This window comes from Pipistrellus kuhlii, unplaced genomic scaffold (assembly GCF_014108245.1).
Source record: "Pipistrellus kuhlii isolate mPipKuh1 unplaced genomic scaffold, mPipKuh1.p scaffold_m20_p_12, whole genome shotgun sequence".
In the NCBI taxonomy this organism is placed as follows: domain Eukaryota; kingdom Metazoa; phylum Chordata; class Mammalia; order Chiroptera; family Vespertilionidae; genus Pipistrellus; species Pipistrellus kuhlii.
In genome coordinates, this window is record NW_023425427.1 from 16992736 (window position 1) to 17020018 (window position 27283).

Sequence of the window (27283 nt, forward strand, 5' to 3'; positions counted from 1 at the left end):
CCCCTTCACGATGAGGGGCTCCTGCTGGGCAGGCTGGTGTGGCTGGATTTGGCTTATTCCCACCGAGGGCCTTCTGCCCTTGGCCCATGAGTCTTTGCCCTTGTGTTCAGTTGCTGCTCCATGCTGTCCTGTGGTTCCTCCAAGATTTGCACCAGGATATATCAGCCACTTTCGGTAGCAGTGATCTGGGTGAGTCTGTAACAGGCACCTGCAGACTGTCAGAATATGAGAGCAAGGTCCTCTTCTGTCCTATCACAGGTGCCAGCACTCAGGACAGTTGTCCCTTGATATTGTGTCATTCACTCTACTTCCTCTTCCATTTCCTTTCAGAGCGAAGCCGAGGAGGAAGGTGCTTGTGTTCCCAACAGCATTTAAAATCTCTACCACTTAGTTTTTACGTGGTCTTAGAGAAGTATAATAGCTTAGCATCTCTGAGCCTCAGATTCCTCAATTACAAAATGAAGTGAAAACCTGTGATGTAGGTTATTGTGAAGAATGGAGATAGTGATATAGAGAATTCATCACAATGATGCTGCTTAGCCGAAACCGGTTTGGCTCAGTGGTAGAGCGTCGGTCTGCGGACTGAAAGGTCCTGGGTTCGATTCCGGTCAAGGGCATGTACGTTGGCTGTGGGCATATCCCCGGTGGGGCATGTGCAGGAGGCAGCTGGTCGATGTTTCTCTCTCATCGACGTTTCTGGCTCTCTATCTCTCTCCCTTCTTCTCTGTAAAAATCAATAAAATATAAAAAAAACACACAAAACAAACAAACAAACAAAAACAATGATGCTGCTTAATGGATGCTTGATAAATAGCTATTAATATTATTTATTTGTTATTATATTAAGGAGAAATGGCACTTACATGTTGTGTGATATAATAATGTGATTCCATGTTATATGTTTTGTGAGTTCTAATGGTAATTTGACATTAAAACTGGTATATGGATCAATAGCATATAGAGTAGTAGATATGGAACAAGATTTTTAAAAAATCTAATTTATTTACTAGGCTAAGGAAAATGTTATTTTACCATTACCATTGATATTTATTTTGATGACATTAGGTTTGTTATTGATCAGAGGTGAAATATGAAAAGTGAAAATTGGGAAATTTTTGAAGGAGCAGAGTATATAAACCAAAGGTGAACATTCATTTTATTATATGTAACAAAGTAGCAGTTAGTGCGCCCTTGTGGCATGAAACTGTTAATGCAATCTTCAAAGATGGTCAGAAATACAATATTAAGTGTGAAAACAGCTTGTGTTGAAGTAAAATTGTTTGTTTGTCTTTCAGACTGTTCTTTAAAAACAAGATAATCACAATAACAAAACAAACAAATAAAAACCTGCCTCCAAAAACCAATTTAGCAATTTTCTCTAAGAACTTAGAGTAGAACCAAACCAGTTTGGCTCAGTGGATAGAGCGTCAGCCTGCGGACTGAAGGGTCCCGGGTTCGATTCCAGTCAGGGGCATGTGCCTGGATTGCGGGCACATCCCCAGTGAGGGGTGTGCAGGAGGCAGCTGACCGATGTTTCTCTCTAATCAATGTCCCTCTCCCTTCCTCTTTGTAGAAGATCGATGAAATATTTTTTTTAAATAAAATAAAACAAAAATAAAAAGAACTTAGAGAAGAAATTTATGAACAGCCAAAATTTTCATAGCTTTTAAAAATATGAAACTCTGCCTAAGAAAATCCATGTTAGGGTTCAGTTTGGTAGTATAAATTACGTGGGTTTGGACAAATCTATAATGACATGAACCCATTGTTACAGTATCATTCAGAGTTGTTTCACCGCCTTAAAAATCTGCTTTCCGTATCCACCCTTCTCTACCCTCACCCCAGGAAACCACTGACTTTTTCTTTACTGTCGCCATAGATTTACCTTTTCCAGGATGTCATAGAATTGGAACCATACAATATGTAGCCTTTTCAGATTGGCTTCTTTCATTTAGCGATAGCATTTAAGTTTCCTTCATGTATTTTAATAGCTTGATAGTGATTTCTTTTTAGCGCTAAAGAATATTATTATAAACATAAGTATTGCAGCTTTTTGGGTGGATTGTGGACATAAGTTTTCATCTTCTTTGGGTAAACAGAGGAGCACGATTGCTGGATTGTATGACTAGAGTACACTTAGTTTTGTAAGAAACTGCCAAGCTGTCTTCCAAAGTGGCTGTATCATTTTGTTTCCCCCCAACAATGAATGAGAGTTCCTGTTGCTCAAATTCTTCATCAGCATTTGGTGGTGTCAGTGTTCTGGATTTTGGCTAATATAATAGGTGTGTAGTGGTATCTCATTGTTTTAATTTGCATTTTCCTGATGACATAAGGTGTGAAGCATCTTTTCATATGCTTTTTTTTTTTTTTGCCATCTTTATAACATCTTTGGTGAAGGGTCTGTTAAGATCTTTAGCCCATGGTTTAATTGGTTGTATTATTTATGAGTTTAAAGCCATGGGCTAAATAAGAAATCCTAAGGGAAATTAGAAAATATTTTTGCCCTAGCTGGTTTGGCTCAGTGGACACAGTGTCAGCCCTGGGGACTGAAGGGTTCCGGCGATTTTGGCCACGGGTACGTACCTTGGATGCAGGCTTGATCCCCGGCCTGGTCAGGCGCATGTGGGAGGCAACCAATCAATGTTTCTTTCTCTCCGTCTCCCCGCCCCCACCCCACCCCTTCCTCTCTCTTCTAAAAATCAGTGGAAAATTATCCTCGGGTGAGAATTAACAAAAAATAAAAATAAATGTAAAAAAAAAATATTTTGAACTGTGTAATAAATATTACAATATACCAAATCCGTGGTTGTAAATGAAGCAGTGCTTACAGGGAAATTTATAGCTTTAAATACTATATTAAAAAGAAGACAAGTTTAGAGTCAATGATCTGTTTCCACTGTAGTAAACAAGAAGGAAATAATAAAGAGTGGAAATCAGTGAAATATAAAAATAAGTTAAACAATAGAGAAAATTAACAGTCAAAAGTTATTTCTTTCAAAATATTACAGCCTTTAAAAGAATAAAAGAGGGGACATATGTAACACTTCCAACAATAAAGTTTTAAGAAAGAGAATAAAAGGGGAATATTAGGCTAAGAAAATTGACAATCAATTTAGATGGAGTGGCAAAACGATAATATATTACCACCAAGTGGGCTTATCTCAGAAATTTTAACATCTGAAAATCAATTATAATTCACATCTCAACAGAATAAAGGGGAAAACCCATACAATCATATCAATACATATTAAAAATATTTGATGAAATTAAACAGCTAGTTATGATAAAAACTTGTAGTAAGCTTGGATAGAATGGATAAAGGACATCTGTGAAAAACCTACAGCTAACATAAAATTTATGCTTTCCTCCTAAAATTGGGAACAAGGTAAGGGCTCCCACTTTTACCACTTCTCTTCAATTGTACTAGATATAACAGCCAGTACAATGAAGCAAGGTGTATAAAGACATAAAGATTGTCTTTATTTACAGGCAACATAGCTTGTATAGGAAAATCCAAAGGAATCTGTGGAATGACTAATAGAAGTCCATATAATATACAGTGATGTATGTAAAGAAGCTGTCATGATCTGAAGAAATTAGTGTTACGTGAATGCAAAATTGTATGTAATCTCAACCAGATTAAAATATTATGCATAAAATGGCTAGAAAGGAAATCAAAATGATAACACTGAGTGTAGGTTTATGAATGATAATTTTTAGTATTTTCCAATTTTTAAATAATAAATATATATTTAGAAAAAAAAAAGCCATATCTTTTAGAATCTTATAACAGACAGGAAACTTTAAGGCATTGAGAATTACTGTTGTTACTAAAGCCTGAAACGGCATTTCACAGCCAATTTAATGCTGTGAAAGTTACAGTCAGAACTCTGCTGCATTAATAGTACCATACAAGGAAAATTCAAGTGATGATTTCCATCATTCAAAAATTGGTATTGTTGTGATATGGTTGGTGTCCTGGTTCCCTACTATATTTTTAAAATGAGCTTTGCTTTTATAAATAACATTTTTTCCTATTAAGTAGCATATTTGTTTTTAAACATTTATAAATATAGAAAAAAAGAGAGAAAATGTCATGACTAGTGTAAATTTCGGTCTCTTTTTTTCCTAATAAAAACCCTCCCCCTCAGATAGTTTTCTCTCCAGGTACTCACTGGGAGGGGCACAAGTGAGATTCCAAGATGTTGGATGGTTATGTCTTAATCTGGGTGGTAGCTACAGGTTAATGCAGGTAGAAAAATTAATCGGGTGATATAATGCATTTATGGTCTGTTTTTAATTTTTTTGTAAGTTATACTTCAATTTGTTTAACAAGGAAATTTTATAAAATATTTCTCCTTTCAGAGTTGATTTTAGATAGCTTTTCTCATGTTTTTGTCATCATTTCTCTCTTGCTTCAGAAATACATACCGCATGATTGAACAAGATGACTTTGACATTAACACCAGGCTACACACGATTGTTAGAGGGGAAGATGAGGCAGCCATGGTTGAGTCAGTAGGCCTGGCCCTAGTGAAGCTACCAGATGTCCTTAATCGCCTGAAGCCTGATATCATGATTGTCCATGGAGACAGGTTTGATGCCCTGGCGCTGGCAACATCTGCTGCCTTGATGAACATCCGAATCCTTCACATTGAAGGCGGGGAAGTCAGTGGGACCATTGACGATTCCATTAGACATGCCATAACAAAACTGGCTCACTATCATGTGTGCTGCACACGAAGCGCAGAGCAACATCTGATATCCATGTGTGAGGACCATGACCGCATCCTTCTGGCAGGCTGTCCTTCCTATGACAAACTTCTCTGTGCCAAGAACAAAGACTACATGAGCATCATTCGCATGTGGTTAGGTATGTATCAGACTTTATTCAGTCTTAATGGTTGTATTTGTCAGTATTGGGTATGTTTTAGCCCTTCCAGAAACCATCGTGGATGGAATATTCCATTAGCAATCAGAAGGCTAAGGTTTTAGTTCATAGCTCTTACTCTATGATATGACTTCACCTCTAGAGACTCACCTTTTCTGTAAAATAGGCTTAATGGATTGAATCTATGATGTGTTTATACAATGGAATGCTTTTAATCCATTAAGTATAATGTGATGGGTGAATATTTAGTTACAGAGATAGATCCTGACATAGCAAAAGGGGGGGGAAGCAAGCTAAAAAAGTTATGTATAATATGCCATTTTTATGAAAACAGTAACATAATGGAAAGTTCAAGGAAGTATGTACACCAAGTCACTTATAACATTTATTTTTGGTTAGTAGAATTATGGGCGTTTTTATTTTTGTTTTCCTTTCATTTGTTTTTTAGTACAGTGAAAAATGTTATTTTTATTTCTAATGTCTTTGTTACATGATTGTTGGAATACTCATATGAGATAATGAATGCTGAAAGCAGTTAGTAAGCCATAGTCCTTATGAAAAAAAGATTATGATGATTATTAAAAGCAAAAGTCATAGTTGTACCACCAGTTTGTTATATCTATAGATAAGTATTAAGGTCTGAAGTCTTCAATGTTCATTGATCTAGCCTCCTGGAAATTACCTTTTGCTAATCAGAGCCAAAGAAAATAGGGTTACAAACAGAATTTTATTTGGTTATTTATAGAGTACTATCTAGAGAACAAATCAGGATTAATTATCTGTTGAGATACTTAGGGCTCTCCTTTTTAAAGAGGTAGAACTATTTAAAAATGAAGTTGATGAATAATAGGTGATTGTATACTTAAAGTGATTATGTATATTTTAAATCATATCACATTAAAACAGGAAAAGGATCAGGCTTTCCTTTTTAGAAGTTAATCCATTCTACATATTTTTTATTCTTGGACAGATTTGTAGTTATTAAGGAACATTTCTAGATAATGCTAGTGGAAGAAACTTGTCTCTTTAGTCTATCCTTTTTATATGCTTCTAAGCAAACATTCTTTCATTCTGATTACATTGTTAGCTCTTATATGTATTCTGACAAACTGGATTTTTGAAAAACTTATAATGAATGGAAAATAATCCTTATACAGCAGAATGTAGCAAGCTTGTACTTGTAAGGCTAAGGGTCTATTTGGAACCACTTGAGCAGTTTATGAAAAGAAAGATGACAAAGGAGCCAAAAAGATTAAAAAACAACAGTGTGTGTTTTGGGATGGAGGTGAGTGGTAACAAGACAGTGAGCCCAAGCTACCTGTCCCTAGCAATGATACCTTGTGCAGTGTCTGTACCTGCTTTTTCTGATGTCTATCACCTTACTTACAGGAAAAAATAGTGTTGTAACTTTGTAACCAGAACATTAATAAATAGCAGTCCTAATAAAAATTTAGCAAAGTTAAAAAGACTTATTAAATTCCCAATATAGAAAGAAATGCCACAAAACAAATGATGGTACCTTAATGGAAAGGGTTGTGCGGGAGGATTGAAGCTGCTGACTGAGTTCTGGGAATAAAGGCAGAGAGAGAATGTCGGAAGTTGTGTGGAGAAGCTTTGCACAAAATGTTTTATTGCCAGAGATGGGCAGCTCCAGCTTATTGTCCTGTTTTCTTTTTCACTAGTTTTTGCTCTGTAGCTATCCTTTCTTTTATAAATAAACTAGCTCCAGATAGAGCCTGGAGTTACAAAGTGCAATTTCGCATTATATGGTTATGTAGTACAGATGTTTCTTAGTCACACTAGTAAATGAGAAATGGAAGCTCTCCTGGGTTAACTGCTGGAATTTTTCTTCATCTCCCACTTGCCCCTTAGCAGTAAGTTGTAGCCATAAGTGATATAGAATGATCCTCTGCATGGGGCTACAGGACCTCTCTAACATCTTCACTCTCAAAGCAAAATTGCCCTTCCCTCCCCACAATACACACACAGCCATGGTCAGAGACACATGTCCCAAAAGTGTTCTCAAGACAGAGTACCTGGGTACACTGAACCAAGAGAAAGAAGTGGAGTGACAGTTGCCTAACAAAAATATGTTAGACAGTTGCCTAACAAAAATATGAGCAATATTGTGTACATTTACATTAAGGTTCTTTGTATCCAGCCATGGGGAATCATGTATGAATAACTAAACTGTACATTAAAGATGTCATTCCTTTATTTACCAACCACAGATGAACTAATTCACATTTTAGAAATGTGCATTATAGCGGGACCAACTTGTACTATATCTTTCATCTTTCATTGCTGTTTCTCTCCCCATAGTTTTTTGGTTTTTAAAAAATATATATTTTATTGATTTTTTACAGAGAGGAAGAGAGAGGGATAGTTAGAAACATCGATGAGATAGAATCATCGATCAGCTGGGGATGTGCCCGCAACCAAGGTACATGCCCTTGACCGGAATCGAACCCGGGACCCTTCAGTCCCCAGGCCGACGCTCTATCCACTGAGCCAAACCGGTTTCTGCCCTATAGTTTGTTTTTTATTTATTTATTTTTTTAATTGATTTCAGAGAGAAAGGGAGAGGGAGAAAAAGATAAACATCAGTGATGAGAGAGAATTGATTGGCTGCCTCATGCATGCCTCCCACTGGGGATTGAACTTGCAACTTAGGCATGTGATCTGACCAAGAATTGAACCATGACCTTCTGGTTCATAGGTTGACGCTCAACCACTGAACCACACTGGTCCAGTTCTCCCCATAGTTTCTAAAGGCCCTGATCTATAGCTAGCAAATTACTTAAATTTATGTTGACCTCATCTTCCTGGACTTGATTCTGATAGATTCTCTTAGACCTTTGCACAAAAAAATTTCTACTTGCACAAAAATTGAATAATTATATCACCCTAACCCTATTTTGGAACACAATATAGGATCAATAATTTTTTTAATATAATTTGGGAACCTAACTTTTTTAAATCAGTTACTACTGAAAATTCTTAGTAAAAATTCTGTTACCATTAAATAATAAAAATAACTGCTATTTGAATTTGATAATTAATAATAAATATATGATGCATTATAAAATTGATCATTAAAATTACATAATATCACAAAGAAATATACTCTCATTAAAAAATAAGTGATTGGAGCTCATTTTATGGGTTAATATAAGCCCTATTGATAAATGTTCTGTGTTCTTTGGTATAGCACTATCCATCTGACCCATTTACATTTTTATTCTTATTATTTTTTATGTAGATAATGTTAATTTATTGTTTACATATTAGGCAGTTTAAAAAAGAAAAATCCTACTCTCTAGAACATGACCCATTTACATTTTTAAATCTTTGCTGAGGAACTGTCCTTTATGATCCCAGCCTTAGGATAAGTAAAGCCATTCTAGTCCTTTGAACAGAGTTAGAAATATTTGCCATTTGTTGAATGGTAATGGTATAAGGAAGCTCCTATGTATTATATGAAATATATTTAATGCTCATCCAAACTCTGAATGTCCTGATTTGCAACATATTGTTATTCATTGATATTACTGATAATTCATTAAAAACACTAGTTTGAAATTGGGAAAATTCACAGTTTTCTAATGCTTTGGAATATTTAGACTTGAAACAATGAATTCTAGTTAGTATCTTCTATTTAAAGTCATATATTTTGTTTGTGGTAGCAAGTACCTTTATAAAATGTTAAGTTTGTCAAATCCTTGGACTTTTTGCTATAAGTTTTTATCATTTGAACCCAATTTGGATGACTGGGTTAAAATATAACAAACTTTTTTCTTTCTCATTTGTAAAAGCACAAACTGGGATCTGCCTTTTGGAATTTTCTTCTTCCTCCTTTGAGATTCTTAACTAATGAAGCAATGTGGTTTGGTTTTGCAGGTGATGATGTAAAACCTAAAGATTACATTGTTGCTCTTCAACACCCAGTGACCACTGACATTAAGCATTCCATTAAGATGTTTGAATTAACACTGGATGCACTCATCTCATTTAACAAGCGGACCCTCGTTCTGTTTCCAAATATTGATGCAGGTAATTGGACTTAAAAATGAAAGTATGCCACCTAGCTTTCCAGTTGAATGTTTCTGTTATGCCTTCTTTTGACTGCCCTTCGTATCTTGCCCATTTTATATTGAAGGCTGCTGTATTCTGAAATGCGTTCCAGTTTTCAAAGGATCACCAATTTTATAGTAGATTGAAGAGATTGTGATGCTTTTGTAAAGTCTAATAGAAACTGAATAATAATAAATCTCTCTAATCTTCATTCTAGTTTTATATTAAATATCTTCCCTCCAGTTTATACCAGTGAAAAAACTTCTAAGGTTTGTCTCATGCAATAGCAAAGAGACAAACCTTAGAAGTTGAGTGTCTTTATTAAAGTAATGATTCCACTGACTACAGTAAAATAGCCATATTATTATTTCTTCTCTTCTTTATATTAACTGTACCTTAAAGTAATCTTGAGCTTCAACAGTTTAGAGCTAGAGTCCCCAGTTGACCCTCAAGCCTGACCTGATGGATCACCTACCAGTGGATGGTTCTGTAGGCTTTGGTGCTGTTGATACCTTAACCATGTTAATGGGGATATGAGATATGAATGAGAAGTGCTAGAGCGGGGCCTGACACTAAGGAATTTTCAAATATTCATTATTAGTTGACACCACTCATTGCTGAGCTCTGTGGCACTTTGTGGAAAAGGAGGCAGGATTGTTTTCTGCAATGTCAAGCTGTCATCATCTTTCTCTGAAAGAATCCTTGTCTTAGTGTTAATTGGGGGAGAAAAGTTAACCCACAGCCATGATTTTGTCCAGGTAATTTAACAATATTTCAAAAACCTTAATATTTCTTCTATTATAATCCTTTAGACTTTTGTATAAATATCTGTAATTATAGATCTCTCTTGTTTAATACTTATTGCCAATTGTGTTTTGTTTGTAATATACTTTCCTGATTGTATACCTTAAATTAGAAATATTTTTCCCCTCTGAAAGTAAAGGATCCCAGGAATGCCTAAATCATGCTTACCACCCCCTTTCCTTCTCACAGAGTTTTTGATAAAATATACACAAGGAACAATAGGGAAATAAGAATCAAGGCATCACTTTCTCATTATCTGTTTAGTGCCCAGTTCCCTAATATAGAACCCTCTGGAAAACAGGATTAGTACCTGTAATCCAGGCCAAAAACAAGCCACACCACATTTGAATCTTGGAATAATAGCACCTTCTGGCGTTCTATAATGACTATAGACGTAGCTAGGCCTGTGTTAAAAAGTAGACCCTCACTCTATTATCTCACCACACAGAGAAAGTTAAAATGAGAGAGAACATTATATTATATTCCCAGCTTTTGTTAAATCAGTGGAGAATGCAGAGTGGTTGCTGTCCTGCCTTCTAACCAACCAAATTAGCAACTTTGCCTCCCTTGGTAGCTAGGAAAGGATGACTAGAGAGGGAAGCAGAGAGGCTTCTCCCTCATATATCGAACATTTTTTTAAATCACACACACATTTAAAATAAGATATCAGCCCAGTATCAGAATCTATCTGTATTTTGTTGGAGCTTAGTCCACATAAGTGGGAGTGCTATCCCATTGAGCTATTGTCAGCTAGCTGGGTGGAGCCAGCTTCAGAGATAGAGACTAGTGGCCTGTCTTGAGCCTTTTAATTGTTGTTTAAGGTAAAGACTTTTACTGGGGCATTTATAAAAGGTATTTGCTTTGCTGAGTGCTGTTTGAAATGTCCCAACTATTTAAAGTTCCTAGATGAGTTGAAGTAGAAAGCTAATAAGACAGCTAGTTAGTCATCACTAATGAAAAGATCAACAATTACAATTAAAATGACTATTTCCTGAATAACTGTTATGAGTATTTATGGAAAGATTTCTTTAAGTGGGGTTTTACTTGACAATGAAAACTGTTTCTTCCATAAACCATGTAACAGTTGGTTCTTTTCATTTTCACAGGGAGCAAAGAGATGGTTCGAGTGATGCGGAAGAAGGGCATCGAGCATCATCCTAATTTTCGGGCAGTTAAACATGTGCCGTTTGAACAGTTTATACAGCTGGTTGCTCATGCTGGTTGTGTGATTGGAAACAGCAGTTGTGGGGTACGAGAGGTTGGAGCTTTTGGAACACCAGTGATCAATCTAGGAACACGGCAGATTGGAAGAGAAACAGGTATCTACCTTTGCTTTTACTTCAGCTGACTAGGCTTAATAGATATGTATGAGTTATTATAAAATGTGTGATGACATACATTTTTATCAAGTGAATGAAGTTAATGACCAACTGTAGCTTAAAGTTTACATAAAGCACACGGAGATTACCAAACTTTTTAAGGCTCTACTTAACATTTTTATTGTCTTTGTCTTTTTAATATATATATATATATTTATTTTTAATAGATTTTTATTGACTTCAGAGAGGTAGGGTGAGAGAGGGATATATATACATATAAATATACATATACATATACATATACATATACATATACATATACATATACATACATACATATATATATGCACCTAAGTGACTGTTAAGACCAAACGACCTGAATGACCAATCGCCATGACATGCACTGACCACCAGGGGACAGATGCTCAATGCAAGAGCTGCCTCCTGGTGGTCAGTGTGCTCCCACAGCCAACTTCCTGCAGCTCCTTCCCCAACTGGCCAACCTCCTCTGGCCTCCCCACACTCCCCCATCAACTGGCCCCCCAATAGGCCTCAATCGCTGGCCATGCACGAATTTGTGCACTGGGCCTCTAGTAGAAATATAAACATCAATGATGAGAGAGTATCGTTGGTCAGATGCCTCCTGCACACCCCACACTGGGGGGTCGAGCCTGCAACCTGAGCATGTGCCCTGTCTTGGAATCGAACCATGATCTCTTGGTTCATAGGTCAACACTCAACCACTGGCCACACTGGCTTGACTTTATTGTCTTTGTAATATCAGTTAGAGCTAAGAGTTTCCTAGTTAATTGTGGTCTTCGATGGCTGTGTAGAAGGGAGAATGTGATATTAGTATATGAATGCTAGTCTTTCATCTTCTGGGTCTAGTAGAGTCCCTTTAGTCAGTACTTCAGACTAAATGGCAATTCTAAATAAGATGCCTCCTTAATAACTAAAGTATAAGTAGGATTATTAATGAATTTGCTAATTGGGCTTATCCTATCATTAATCATTTGTACGCCATAAGCATCTATTGATGCAAGCCGCAGACCTTTTTAAATTAAATTCAAAATATCGTGGCAGTTAACTGATTAACATTAGTCTGAGTTCTAATACTGTCAATATGCAAATATATTTCTATAGCTAATGGAAAAAATATATGTAGTTCATAGAAAAAGACTTAGACTAGAATCAAGGGCGTTAGTTCCAGCTCTTTTCCCCATTCTTTGTACCGTATTTTTCGGACCATAAGACGCACTTTTTTTCCCCCAGAAGTGGGGGGAAAAGTCCCTGCGTCTTATGGTCCAAATATAGCCCACACATATACTTTAAAAAAAAAGTTTTTTTACTTGCCCGGCTCTGGGTGGTCTCTGTGTGCTTGCCCGGCTCTGTGTGCTTGCTGCAGCCACTGTCCATTCCTCCGTGCTCAGAGTGTCTGCCCCGCTCTGTAAACCCCGAGTGGTAGAGGAGTTCCCATGGATGGTAGTCAGCCTCCATGCCCTCGCTGCAGCCACATCTCCATGTCAGCCCAGGTGCGGTGTACGGTAACTGCATAATCCAAACCGTAATCATTGCCTGTACCCCTTGCTGGCCCGTACTCCGTGCTCAGAAGAATGCTGCGTCTAGTATTACTGAAGTCTCTCGTTATTGTGTTTTACAGAACATTTTGTCTTTTGCTGACTGTATTTGTTAATAATGGTTCTAAATGGTTCTAAATGCTGCTGTTTACTTTACAGGGTTGATTACATGTATTTATGGCTGTGATGTTGGGTTTTAATGCACATAAAATATTTTAGGATACTATTTGTTTCAGAATCTTTTTTTCTTCATTTCCCTTCTCTAAAAACTGGTGCGTCTTATGGTCCGGTGCATCTTATGGTCCGAAAAATATGGTAATTACCACCCTAACTGCATTATCTTCATCTTTTTATTTTTATATTTTGGCCTTTTTTGGTATATTTATTTGTAAAGCACCTTGACCTATACTTAGTAGTAGTTTTTTGTTTTTTTTTAATTTTTAAAATTTTATTTTAATTTAAATTCTTTATTGTTTAAAGCATTATTCTGAATTATCTTTTGACCTTATTTCTTTTCATTCCCAAAGTATTATTTTGCTCCCTACTACACAGAGAAAATTGAAGCCACAAGATGAAAATTCTTTCAACTTCATTCATTCATTCATTAAGAAAACATTTAATAAGCACCTACTATGTGTTGGGCATTAGGATTCAGTAGTAAACTAGTCTAAATTGGGTTGAGCTCTCATGTAACTTTCATTCTAGTGGGAGGAGAGATGATAGACCAAAAAATAAATTCAGCTGTGTGCTGTCCAGACTAGAACAAAGGTAATGTGTGGGCTACATTAGATTAGGTAAGGGAAATCCTTGTTTAGGAAATGATGCTAAGCTGAGATATGAATGACAAAGAATTAGCTATGTGAGGATCAGGGAGAAGACTAGGAAAACCCTACTATGAAGACCCTAAGATAGGAATAAGCTTAATGTCCAGTTATCCTTTTCTCTTTCATGTATCATTAGCTTCCTCATCATCTAAACATGCCTAAGCCTCAAATATCTTAAAACAAAACAGTAAAAATACCGCTTCCTTGACCCCATACCTCTTCCAGCCACCACCCTTCTGCTCTTCTCTTCTTACCCAAGTTTATTGAAAAACATGACATTTTCATTATATTTACTCCTTCATGTTGGTCAGAAACTACGTGGAGAGAAGGTGACTGCAGGAACAGCTAATGGCTAACTGACTAACGGACCACCTTGTCCTGACCAGCTGATTGAACAACTGGCTAAGTAGATAGGGAGGGCAGTCTGAAAGACTGGACATGCTAGATGACTAGATAAATGACTTGTGGATTCTAGGTCAATCTACCTTATTTATTTCAAGAAACATACAAAAATTTAATTAATTTTATTTGGGAATGAAGGATGCTAGTATTTGATATATGTATACTTTTGCTGAGAGAGCTTTAAAAGATAAACAGTAGAAAAGTTGATGTTTTTCTAAAGGAAGACTTATTTGAGACCTCTGGGTTTCAGGGATAATTATGATAACATACTGCTAATTTTTTTATTCTTTGGCTATTCCTGCTTCTGAATCATTGTATTGTGTCACTGGACTTTCCTAGGGGAGAATGTTCTTCATGTCCGGGATGCTGATACCCAAGACAAAATATTGCAAGCACTGCACCTTCAGTTTGGTAAACAGTACCCTTGGTGAGTACATACCCTCTTTTCTAAAAGTGATTTAAAAGAGGAGATGCCTCACAAATTTTTTTTTTAAAATATATATTAAAAGAGGAGATGCCTTGGGCACCATTTCTAAGCTGTGGTCACTGTTGAATCATCCAAACAGAGCTCTCATTCTCCATCCCTAGGATCCCTAGCTGGTGATAAAACAGAGCTTGGTAATATATACCCCTATTACTGTACCAAGGATTCTGATGAAGAATAATTTTTTTATTTGTCTCAGTTAACATAGCTAGGAAATGCTTCTTTAGCTTACTTTGAATTTTCATAAGTATTATATAGCAATATAACTGATTTTCTTCTAAAATAGTCTAGTTTAGCCTGTCCAGTGTGGCTCAGCAGTTGAGTGTCAATCAAGAGATCCTTGGTTCGATTCAGTTCTATTCCAGGTCAGGACACATGGTGGGTTTTGATCCCTAGTAGGGGCATGCAGTAAGGCCAATCGATGATGTTTCTCTCTCGTAGATGTTTCTATCTATTTCCCTTTCTCTCTTCCTAAAAATCAATAAAAACATATTTAAAGTAAAAATAATTTAGTTCTGCCTAGCTGGTTTGGCTCAGTGGATAGAGCATCAGCCTGTGGACTGAAGGGTCCCAGGTTCAGTTCTGGCCAAGGGCACATGCCTGGGTTGTGGGCTCAATCCCCAGTAGGGGGTGTGCAGAAGGCAGCCAATCAATGATTTTCTCTCATCATTGATGTTTTTATTTCTCTTTCCTTCTCCCTTCCTCTCTGAAATCAATAAAAATATATATATATTTTAAAGTAAAAAAAAAAAATCTAGCTCACCCTGAAGGTACAAGTAAAAAAAAAAAAAAGAAAGAAGAAAGGTCTGGTTTAGCATTTTAATTTAGACTGCCCTCCTTTCTATTTTAAATTAATGAGTGGTCTCATGTATTTGAATGTTTTTTTTTCCTGAAAATAACTTTTCCCCACGAAGGTAAAGACAAAAACTAAAAACTAAAAAATTCGTTGTCACAAACTGTTATATTCTGATATAGGCTTAACAAAACTAATTTTTCTTTGATAATATAGGTATTTTTTAATGGTACCTCAGGATGAAAATAATTGTATTTCAATCAACAATGGAATTCAACATTGCATAGGTGACATGTGCTTACTTACTGTGTTGCTAAAGAGATCCATATGTTGTTATTTTCAAAGGAAAAAAGACAAATTTTGTTACCTCAAGTCTGAGATTCCATTAATATGTCTTCAATATAATTTAGCATGTATGAGAGAAGCATTTAATTGGACTTTTTGGATATTGCAGCTCAAAGATATATGGGGATGGAAATGCTGTTCCAAGGATTTTGAAGTTTCTCAAATCTATCGATCTGCAAGAGCCACTACAAAAGAAATTCTGCTTTCCTCCTGTGAAGGACAATATCTCTCAAGACATTGACCATATTCTTGAAACTCTGAGTGCCTTGGCTGTTGATCTCGGTGGGACAAACCTCCGAGTTGCAATAGTCAGCATGAAGGTAAAAGAACTCCTAAGGTCTTAAATTTATATCTCATATGAGTAATTGATTTTTAAAAAGCATGGTTGGAAGGTAAGACTAGTAGCATACATGAAAGCTTGTAATCATTTGCCCACAGTATTGACTTTTTGGATCCATTTCAGTATTTGTCATTATTTTACTAATCATTAACATTCAAAGAAGTAAAATTCTTGGGGAAGCCAAGTTAGGAGACTTAGGTTGACAATGGGAGACGATTTCAGCCCTAGACAGGTCTTTTGCCACCCAGGAGACCTGAAATTCTGTATTTGGTTAATAGCTTAGCCTGTGGAGTATGCTGACTACTTACCTAAGGAGGGTGTCTGCAGATGTGACGGGAATGGTATCTCCTCTAGAATATGATTTTGGTTGAGTACAGCATACCTCACTCCCTTAACCAAACCATCACCACAGTGTTGACAGAGGTTGAGCGAGCCTTCATAAAAACACTAAATTGTCTGAGTTAAAATGATTTAACAAGGAAGAATAAACCTACCAGAAAAATATTTGAAATATTGTTGCTACATAAAGTTTCAGGAGTTTATTAGAAATGGCAAAGATTTTTTTTTTTCCCCTTTGGAAATAGCAAAGATTTTAAACATAAAGTTGTTTAGGTCAGTAGAGAAAAACAAAATATAATTTTCTCAAAAGAAGCCAAAGGCCTCTTTTATTACAAAATTCTAATAAGAGAATATTTTCTTAACATGACTATAATATATTCTACATCAGTGGCCAATACCCTTTGTCATGGTGAAATTCTAGAGGCATTCTTACTGCAATTAAGAGGAAAAGAAGGATGTTTTCTATAACATCACTGAACATAATTCTGGGAATTATGAAGGGAATAAAATATGGAACAAACTGCAAAAATGGAGAATGTGGACAGGATAAAACAAAAATATTTGGCTCAGTGAATCAAGTGTTGAATTCCTCTCTAAAATTAATTAAAAAAAATTTTTTTTTAAAGAGAGAGATGGGGGTGAGGAGGAGGGTGTCATCTGGCTGGCTCTGGAGTTGTCATCACTCCAACAGTCATATCCCAGGCTGACTTCCCAGGAAACAACTTTGGCATATCCAAGGGCTGGCCCAAGCCAGACTGACTCCCTTCTAAAGCAGACATCGGGATCTGTAGAACTGTCCCATGGCGGAGTCTGATACATCGTGAAAAGGATAAAAGATTCACTGTGTATGCTCAGCGAATGAAGGTTTTGTTTTTTCTCTTTTAGGGTGAAATAGTTAAGAAGTATACTCAGTTCAATCCTAAAACCTATGAAGAGAGGATTAATTTAATCTTACAGATGTGTGTAGAAGCTGCAGCAGAAGCTGTAAAACTTAACTGCAGAATTTTGGGCGTAGGTAAGATTGTGGATTATGTGTCCGAAATGTTCATTTTGATGTACAAACTTACTGAAGTCCTGCTGCATGACCGAACAGCAAGTGCCTGTCTCCAGACGGCTCCCCCCCGGTCTGTGGCCACCAGCCAGCGTAATGGGAAAAGCATTGTTAGTGCTGTATATCTGGGAACTAGATATTTAGCTCAGGACTGTTTGTCATTTCTTTGCAATCCTTGGTAATGTTTGTCTTAGGATATGTTGGGTGAATTAATTTGTGTGTTAAGCCCTGGAAGTCGGCACACTTTTCTAAGATTGCTAATTAGTTATTTTGCCTGTTTGTGTTTGTGGTGGAGCTCAGGTATTTCCACAGGTGGCCGCGTAAATCCTCGGGAAGGAGTTGTGCTGCATTCAACCAAACTGATCCAAGAATGGAACTCTGTGGACCTCAGGACTCCCCTGTCTGATACTTTGCATCTCCCCGTGTGGGTAGACAATGATGGCAACTGTGCCGCCATGGCAGAAAGGAAATTTGGCCAAGGAAAGGGCCTGGAAAACTTTGTGACATTTATTACAGGCACAGGTAAGAGTAGGGGACGGTTGCTTCAGGAGCTGGAGTGTGTGCTGGGCACACCTTTAACTCTTGGGCAGTTTGCAACTTGCTATAGCCTGCTTGAGTAGGGCCTGAAAGTGAGCCACACGGGAGAGCTGAGGGTCTGCTCAGGTCATTACTGAGCATGTGTGTGGCCTTCTAAAATCTCAGGAGCTTGTCAGAGCTATTCAAACCCCTTACTCCCCAAAGCTTCTCATTCCCCAGCTTTTCCTCCTAGTGTGTTTGGTTAGTATATTGTTTGACCCGTTTCCCAGTTCCCTGAGCAGCAAAGACCTAGTATATTTTGCCTTTAAATGCCCCTTGCACAGCCCGCTGGGCCCTGGGAGAGTTTTGAGGTACTAGGTGAGGTAAAGGCAAGCCCTTTGAGCTGGTCAGAACAAACCACCACAATTCTATAAAAATAACGTTTGTTCAGCTCCCTCCAGTACTGCCATCTGTACTGGGAACGTGGGCTGCTATTCAGGGCCACTGCCAATTTGTGGGTGTGTGTGTCAGGGGGGAGGGAGGGGTGGTGGAGGCTGAGGGATTAATGGGACCAGGAAATGCCAGGAAGCTCTTACTAATATTCAGATAAAGCATTCCCCTGGTTGTTGCAAACTTTTCTTTAGTTTCCAGAGTTCCAAAAACGTTGCCAGTTTAGTCATTGCGTTAGTGGAGGGATGCACTTTGGAGTTGCCTACTCTGCCACTTTTGCTGAGTCCCAGTGTGTTTTTTAAATGAGAAGCCTCAGTATTACATGGTCTAGCCAGCATTTGGTCCTAGATATGCTCAACTTCAACACTGTGTGCTCTTAAACTTACCTTTTACTGCCTCCCCGTTAAGCTGTTACACTTCTTCTCTTTGTCTTGAACACAGTTTCACAAGTCTGGCTATCATTTCCTAGCACAGAGCAGTTAATAAGCTGCAAATGAGAGGGGTGGGAGTTGAAGAATAGGTGCCACCAGAAGTAATAGATGGCGGGAAAACTAAAACGCAGAGCCTGTAAGGCAGAATGGCTTTACTCCTCAGTAACTCCTAAACTCCATAACAAGAGTCATGGATAGTCATACTTCCTGAATCAAAATATTTTAGATACGGTATTAAGAAGAGGCAAAATCATATTCATATGTTTAAGAAAGCAGGAGTTACTCCATACCTTAGAAAGATTGTCCCCAAAGTAGGGTCTGAGACTAGGATTTAGGCGTGGGTTTTATTTTGGCCGTGATCCTTAGAAGCAGGAGTGAGGGAGTGGGAAGGGAGTACGAGGAGCGTCATTAGAGGAGACATGTCAAAGTTGTCTTGAGGGCAGTGGGGGCTGAAATCTACTGGAACCTCCCCGAAAGCCTGCAGAATACCGCCTAGAATTGTCCACTTGGATCTGCTGGCTCCTGTCTTGCCTTGGTTGAGGGTTGCCTGTGGGCACTATGCCTACGTGGTTCATTGAGCTCTTCAGTGTTGGAGAAGCCTTGGGGAGAACAGTGGACAGTGTGTACTTGAAGTGGTCTGTCATCACAAGAGGCTGAGCTTGCACAGAAATGTCCACTACAGCTATGGTTGAAATCATGGTGTGTCAAGTAGATGCAACACAGGGTATCAGAGGATCTGCTAAAATTACTCCAAATAAAGTTTTGGTACTTAGTAAGTTTCAGCTCCTAGAAAAGTAGGCACTGTATAGAACCTCACATTCCAAAGCTTTCCTTAACAGATGAGGCATTGCCGCATCAGTATTCTGTCTCAAATGAAGAGCCACCTCATCGATTGCTGTCTCTCTATAGGAATTGGCGGAGGAATCATCCATCAGCATGAACTGATCCATGGAAGTTCCTTCTGTGCTGCAGAACTTGGCCACCTGGTTGTGTCTCTAGATGGGCCTGACTGTTCCTGTGGAAGCCATGGGTGCATTGAAGCTTATGCCTCTGGAATGGCCTTACAGAAGGAAGCAAAAAAGCTACATGATGGTTGGTTTCTTTCTTCTGAGGGATTAAAAATGGTAGAAAAACGCTTCAGAGTAGGCATTCCACAGAGGCTGAACACTGACAGCAGAGCTCTTACCGTTTTCCCTTCCTAGAAGACAAGTGGAGCTCTCTCACACTGAAGCTCCACAGCCTCCTTAGTCCTGACCCATGTCAATACTCTCCTTCTGCGGGGTGGAGGTGGACAGGGTCCTGAGCTCCAGGGGAGTGGGGAAGATGTCTTTCATTAATGTGTGTGTGTGTGTGTGTGTGTGTGTGTGTGTGTGTGTGTGTGTGTGCGCGCGTGCGCACGCGCGTTTTCATTGATTTCAGAGAGGGAGAGGGAGAGGGAGAAATAGAAACATCAGTGATGAGAGAGAATCATTGATTGGCTGCCTCCTGCATACCCCCTACTGGGGATTGAGTCCATAACAGTGGCATGTTCCCTTGATCAGAATCGAACCTGGGACTCTTCAGTCCTCAGGCCAATGCTCTACCCACTGAGCCAAACCAGCTAGGGATATCTTTCATTTTTGTTTTCTCAGCCCCTAGCACAGGGGTTAATACATATCAATACACATTTTAATGAAGAATTAAGTGGAGGAACATATTTTAGTTCTTGAATTATAAAAGGTCTATTTGAACTAATACTGTTTCTGGCTGTTATTAAAAGAAAATGGTTTCCATTCTAATGCAAGAGGGATTTAATATAGTATCTCAGGTGCAGAGAGAATGATGGCCAAGAAATATAGATGCATATATAAAGACACCAGTGTTCCCTCCCACTTTCTCCGTACAGTGAAGGGAGTGTTAGGTACTGTCCTGAGAGGTCGAGAATTGGAGGGTAAAAAGCACTCGGAGGCAAGTTTGAATGGGCACGGGAACATTTCCAAGCTTGGAAAACTGGTGTTGGTGCATAAAGGCAGAGTATCATGTATTGTAGTAAGAGGTAAGCCAGAACTAGCAGCTAATGGAGAAGCCACTGAAAAATTTTAGGGAAAGATACAGTCAGATCTGAATTTTAGATTCTTCACTGAGTTGTAAATTTTTGTTTCCTGGAGGAAATGGTCGTTGAATAGAGGATAGCTTTAAATGGGGCAGTTCTATAGAGTGACTTCAGTTTTCTGGTTGGACAAGCTGTGGTCGTGGATATAAGACAAGGAACAGGTTTTGAAGGAAGGCAATGGTTGGGTACAGGTGGGACATCCATATGCAGGTGGAAATGCATAGGAGGCAGCAGCTACAGGGGCCTGATGCTCAAGAGAGAGGACTAGACTAGAGGTAGGGATCAGCATGGAGGTGATAGTTAAACCTCTGAAAGGGAACTGAATGATGCAAGAGTCAAGAATGGAATCCTGCTAAACAGCATTGCGAATAGGAGGAAACCCAGGAATGGGTCAAGTCATAAAGCCAAAAGGGAGTGTTTCAGGGAGGTAGTCTGTAGTGTCAAATGCTGCTCATGAGTCAGAGGAAATCAGAAACGTTCTTTGGTTTTGGTCATGAGGACATCGCTTGAAGCCCTGAGATATTTTTTTCAACCTTGTTTTTATCACCCTGACAGGGAACCTGCTTAGATGTTTTTCCTAATCACCTCACCCCATGACACTGTAAAACCACAGATATATTTTTTGTTTATGTACTCTCTGTTTAAAAAGATTCTTTGCGCCCAAGAATCAATTTCTGCCCCCTCTTCCCCCAGGGGCAAATGCCTGTCTTGAAGTTCAGTCAGATAGTGGAGGCAGAAGCCTAACTGCACCGAGGAAGAGGGAGGAAGTGGGATCTGTTAGCACGAGACAGGGAATGGACGCAGCAGTTGGGAGTGCAGGGGAGAAAGGGTGGTCCCTACAGGACGGCCCTGGAAGACGGGGGGAGAGATGAGTGCAGAGCCGGGCGGAGGACCCGAAGAGAGGGAACGAAGGAATGAAGGTGTGCATGTACTGCCTGCTTGTAGTTGGGGGCTGAAAAGTAAAGGAATTCCTGCCCGTCCTTTATTTATCCAAGAGGTCAGAAGTATGGGAATGTCTTGGTGAGAGTAAGGGGTGAGCCGGGAAAGGCCTGAGGAGGTGAAGCCTTCGAAGAGGCAGCTGTGAGCCCCCAGGTGATCTTTAGTAAGCCTTCAGCAGGTGATCTTTAGTAAGCCTTCAGCGTGGTTTAGCTCTTCTCTCATCAGAGCCCGAGGATAATAGAGAAGGAGGCAGGGTGATCTGAGTTGGTGACTGGTAGAGTGAGGAGCAGAAAAACAACTATAGATAACAGAAACATCTACTGTTGATTTAGCTTTTAGTCTGGCCCCCATTTAACTAAAACTACTTTATGGTCCATTATGTCATTTAATCCCTACCATAATCCTGCTAGGATAGGTATTATTATATTACCCGGTCTCACAGAGAAGAGAAACATAAGGAGGTAACATGAAGTGGACAGGGTTGTGCAGCTCGTAATGACAGAGCTGGCAGCTGAAGCAGGTGTGTGCTATTTCTCAGGTGCTGCGCCTTCCCACCTTGGAAAGCAGGCACTGGCCCGTTATGCCACATTGCATCTGGGCTGCATAAGAAGGGAGAGGAGTGCAGGGAGTCTGATGAATCTGCTTCATATGGAAGTGAGAAGTGGGAATGCTAGAGCAGGGGTGGAGGGTGGGGGGTGTTCTGGTCAGAACTGAGGGTTTTACAGTGAGGGACATTTCAGGCAGTGTATAAGCGGGCCATGAGAGGGCAGCAGAGGCCTCTGGGGAGTGCATATGGATGTTTATGAATGATGAGCTCTGCAAATGTGAAAACATTGTCTTCTCACTTGGGGGCTCGCTGCCCACTGGAACCAATGTAATCTTGGCCTCCCACTGGGCTGCCACAGCTCATTATTGACTGTCTGTCCTCCTCACCTCTGCCCAAACAGAAGACCTGCTCTTGGTAGAAGGGATGTCAGTGCCAAAAGACGAAGCTGTGGGTGCACTTCATCTTATCCAAGCTGCGAAACTTGGCAACGTGAAAGCCCAGAGCATCTTGAGAACAGGTGAGTGTCAGCTCCTGGCAGCTCTGCCAAAGGGGACGCCCCTGAAACCACCCAGAGGCTCAACTTCCCTCAGGCCTGGGCTCGGAGTGTTCATTCAGAGGTGTTTTTCCTGTTTACTGAGAGAGGAAGGGACTTGCTTCAAGATATTTGGCAGCATTGTCTTTTTAAGTGGGTTTTTTTGTTTCTTAGTTTAGTTTTACAACTATGAAGAAACAACTTGTTCATGTTATAGGAAATTTAGAGAAATAAGAGTAAGGAAAAGTGTCACTTTCAGTTTCACTGTTTCAGAGATATCAACTATTAACATTTCCTACCAGTATTTCTATTTTATTTTTAATAGTTGAGACTATAAAGTGCAGTACGTATACCATTTTATACCCAGCTTTTTTCCAAAGTATCCCATGATTATTTTCTCATAATTAGAATAAATCATGAGCTTGGCCAGTATGGCTCAGTGGTTGAGCATCAACCCATGAACCAGGAAGTCTCAGTTCAACTCCTGTTCAGGGCATGTGCCTGGGGTATGTATGGGGGCATGGGGGGAAGTGGGGGTGCGGGGCTGCAGGAGGCAGCTGACCAATGAATCTCTTTCATCATTGATGTTTCTATCCCTCTACCTCTCCCTTCCTCTCCCTGAAATTAAAAAAAAAAAAAAAAGAGAAGAAGAAGAAATAGTAGTCATGAATACCTTTATAAAAGTACGGCTTCAGCCCCAGCTGGCTTGGCTCAGTGGTTAGAGCATCAGTCTGCGGACTGAAGAGTCCCAGGTTCGATTCTGGCCAAGGGAACATGCCTGGGTTGCAGGCTCGATCCCCAGTGGGGGGCATGCAGGAGGCAGCCAATCAACGATTCTCTCTCATCATGGATGTTTCTCTCTCCTTCTTCCTTCCTCTCTGAAATCAATAAATAAATATATAAAGAAAAGATTGTACTTTTCTGTAAAAATAAAAAACAAAAAACTACAGCTTCAGGTACTTATTACATAGTGTGGATGTTCTTGGCTGCTGGCTCTTTTCCATCTTCCTCTGGGGCATTTTTAACTTTGTTCTCTTCCTGAAACTTATTTTTTATTTTTCTGTAGCTGGAAAGGCTTTGGGCCTTGGGGTTGTGAACATCCTCCACACTGTGAACCCTTCCCTTGTGATCCTCTCTGGAGTCCTAGCCAGCCACTATATCCACACCGTCAAGGACGTCATCCGCCAGCAAGCCTTGTCCTCGGTTCAGAATGTGGACGTGGTGGTCTCAGATTTGGTGGACCCTGCCCTGCTTGGTGCCGCCAGCATGGTTCTGGACTACACAACGCGCAGGATCTACTAGGCTTCCAGGAGTGCTCCCGACAGACGCTCAGGTTGTCTTTTAGACGTGCATTTCTTAAAAAGCAAATCTGAGGTTTAAATTTGGTAGTTGACAGGCGACTTTGCAGAGAAGTTTGTGCTTTTAGTCTCCTCTTCCAAAGTCACCTTTCCAACCTCCATTTTTGTAGATGCTGCTCTTCCCGGGGTCATTTCAGCTCACACCCTACAAATATCACTCAGTTTTCTGTGTCACAAGGAGCTGCAATAGCCTTAGACCTTTGCTTTCTAGATGTGCCGCTCAGACCGACAGGTGTTGCTTGGGAATGTGACTTTGATGCTAGAGTTTGGATGATTAATCCTTCCTCCCTAAATTTAATGATTGAAAGGGATCTAGTCAGCACAGAAAAAAATCTTACTGTGAATGGTTTAAGTGAACTTTTTAAGTTTTCTTGAGGTGTTTTTAAGTGCCCAGTTTGATAAGCTTCAGTATATGTATGCACCTGTGAAACCATTACCACCATCATGACACTGGACATACTTGTCACCCCCCAAAATTATTTGTTACTACTCACAGGACCTTGAGCAGCTCAGACCAGGGATCTAAACTACAGTGGCCTTCGTGACCTTGTCTTCTTAAGGACAGCTGAGAAACCGCTAGGATTTAGTCTCTGAGGGAGATTAACCATCTCTAAAGGATTGTTGCTACTGACGAGCAGACACCTCTCCCTTCAGTAGCCTTTCATACTACATTGAATATGACCCTGGAGTGTCTTATCATGGCAGGGTTTGCATCAGACCTAGAGCTGACGCCTGTGAATCTGGATTCTAGCTAAATAAGATTCTGTGCTTTCAAAATACACAGGCCACAGTTCTTGCTGTCAATTACATCCTGGAAGAAAAACTAATAGCCACCACTTATTAAGTGCCTACTGTATGCCAGGCTCTGAACTAGGTGTGCCTCAAATACATTATTCTAAATTCTTGCAGCCTGTAACATAGGTGTTTTAATTCCCATTTTAATAGAACTTCAAATTGTCTTAATGTTTAAACATACCTAAAACCATGTGGCTAGTGAGTCTGAAGAGACAGGGTTTGATCTCAGATCCCCTGTGCTTTTTCTGCGAAACTATATAACCTCTCATATAAAAAAGCTTTCAAAATGAATATATTCTAATTTACTGCAGGCTATCAAAAGTTTTATTTAATAAGAATATTAAATGTGGGTACTTTTAGATGAGCTAGAAAAGCATATAAATGTGTTTTTCAGATTGTTGAAACATTCCCAATGATTCCTGGGAGGGAAGTAGTCTTCTCAGCCATCAGTGTCTGAATCTAAAACCAAATCTTAGTTTTTAATAAATTTATTAAAATTTATTAAATTCAATATAAATATATTCCAGCATAATTATTACATATGGTTAATAATCATATCTTAATTTATTTTAATGTAAATATTTGCTACTGAGCCAAATTCTAAAGAAAAAATAAATACACGTCATTGTGAAAATCCTAGCACTTTTATTGTTTTGTTCTTAAATTAGCTCACTACCTAAAAGCACTTCCCTTCCCAGAAGAGATTTACATATTTGTATCGCTTACTTTCTGAAGGTCATGTAACTTCTTTCAGTCATCTAATATGGATTTCCTAACCAAAAGAAAAATAACTTTGATAATAGAAAGCATTATTAGGTAACATTTTAAAAATATATTGTGAAATGATCACAGTCTGTCTCCATATATAGTTATAGCATTTTTCTCCCCTTGGGAAGGACTTTTAAGATCTACTCAGAAACTTTCAAATATCTGATACAGTAATTACAGTTGCCATATTGAATATTACATCCCCAACGAATTATTTATTTTGTAACTGGAAACTTGTAACTTTTGACTCTCTTCACCTATTTCACCCACCATCAATCTACCCCCACCCCTGGCAACCACCAATCTGTTCTCTAAACTTATGAGGTTGGTTTGTTATTTTTTAGATTCCACATGTGAGATCAGATAGTATTTTTCTTCTCAGTCTGATTTATTTCACTTAGCATAATACCTTTAAGGTTCATTCATGTTGTTGCAAATGGCAAGATTTAATTTTTTATGGCCTAATAGGAATCCTATATAATAAAAGCCTAATATGCAAATTGTCCTCTTGGGCGGTCATTTGACCTGACGAGAATGGGACTGCGATGGGATGGTGGAGGTGAGCGGGCAGCACCAGGCCAACACAGGTGCGAGCAGGGGCTGATAACTCTGCTGATCACTCCACAGATGGTGACCAGTGGCAGTGGTGGGGGTTGTGGGCCAGCTCCCCGGTGCTGAGGGAGCTGGGCTGGGGGCCCGGCCCTGAGGAATTGCACTGCAGGCAGGATGGTGAAGCAGGTGATGGGCAACACCAGGCCAAGGCAGAGTGCCAGGCGGGGCTACAAGGTTGGGGGCACAAGCTGGGGCCTGATCTTTACAGGCTAGTCCAAGGGACCCCACCCGTGCACAAATTTGTACACTGGGCCTCTAGTATGTATTTATGTGTGTGTATACTGAGTGGCCAGATTATGCGTTCAGAGATCATAAAAATCTGGCCACTCAGTGTGTGTGTGTGTGTGTGTGTGTGTGTGTGTGTGTGTATTAGGCCTGGTGTATGGATTTGTGCATGGGTGGGGTCCAGCTAGCCTGACCAGGGAGAGGGGACATGGGTGGTTGGCTGGCCTGCCTGCTGGTTGAACTCCTGGTTAAGGAGACAATTTGCATATTAGTCTTTATTATGTAGGATATACACTGAGTGGCCAGATTATTACCAGTTCAGAGATCATCATAATCTGGCCACTCAGTGTATATTCAGCACAATTTCTTTATCCATTCATCTGTCAATGCACACTTGGGTTATTTCCATACTTTGGCTATCTATAATAATAAAAGGGTAATGTGCTAATTAGACTGACCATCCTTCTGTATGTCCTTCCTGACGAAGCCAGGGTGGGAGGGAAGCCAGCCCTGGTCCCGGTTGCCCACAGGCAGCCTGAGGAAGGAAGCTGGGTGCCGGTAGCCGGGGGAAGGAAGGCCTACTCTTGCATGAATTTTTGTGCATCTGGGCTCTAGTAAATGATGATGCAATGGACACAGGCCGCCTGTATCTTTTTGAGTTAGTTTTCTTTGGACACTCAAAAGTGGAATTGCTGTTTTATGATTGTTCTATTTTTAATGTTTTGAGGAATCTCTTACTGTTTTCCAAGTGGCTGCACCAACAGTGCACAAGGGT

At 39.4% G+C, this 27283-nt stretch overlaps 2 protein-coding genes across 6 annotated transcripts in view; one reads left to right on the plus strand and one right to left on the minus strand.

The window, feature by feature from the left end:
• The window catches only part of GNE (glucosamine (UDP-N-acetyl)-2-epimerase/N-acetylmannosamine kinase), a 39964-nt gene extending 15386 nt beyond the window's left edge, over window positions 1-24578 (plus strand). For 2 of the 4 annotated variants that reach the window (XM_036433367.2, XM_036433369.2), the window contains exons 3-12: window positions 4422-4873; window positions 8792-8944; window positions 10876-11088; window positions 14231-14318; window positions 15623-15833; window positions 17078-17207; window positions 17544-17765; window positions 19550-19732; window positions 22619-22735; window positions 23817-24578. In XM_036433367.2, the coding sequence (XP_036289260.2) occupies window positions 4422-4873; window positions 8792-8944; window positions 10876-11088; window positions 14231-14318; window positions 15623-15833; window positions 17078-17207; window positions 17544-17765; window positions 19550-19732; window positions 22619-22735; window positions 23817-24052 (2005 nt within the window). In that variant the 3' untranslated portion in view covers window positions 24053-24578. Of the gene's footprint in view, window positions 1-110; window positions 190-4421; window positions 4874-8791; window positions 8945-10875; window positions 11089-14230; window positions 14319-15622; window positions 15834-17077; window positions 17208-17543; window positions 17766-19549; window positions 19733-22618; window positions 22736-23816 lie in introns of all 4 variants that reach the window. The other 2 variants (XM_045580007.1, XM_036433368.2) reach the window with 2 other exon arrangements.
• Window positions 16242-27283, minus strand: part of CLTA (clathrin light chain A) — a 36628-nt gene continuing 25586 nt past the window's right edge. The window contains exon 5 of one of the 2 annotated variants that reach the window (XM_036433410.2): window positions 16242-16287. In XM_036433410.2, the coding sequence (XP_036289303.1) occupies window positions 16257-16287 (31 nt within the window). In that variant the 3' untranslated portion in view covers window positions 16242-16256. Of the gene's footprint in view, window positions 16288-16426; window positions 17003-27283 lie in introns of those variants that run through there. The other variant, XM_036433409.2, reaches the window with a different exon arrangement.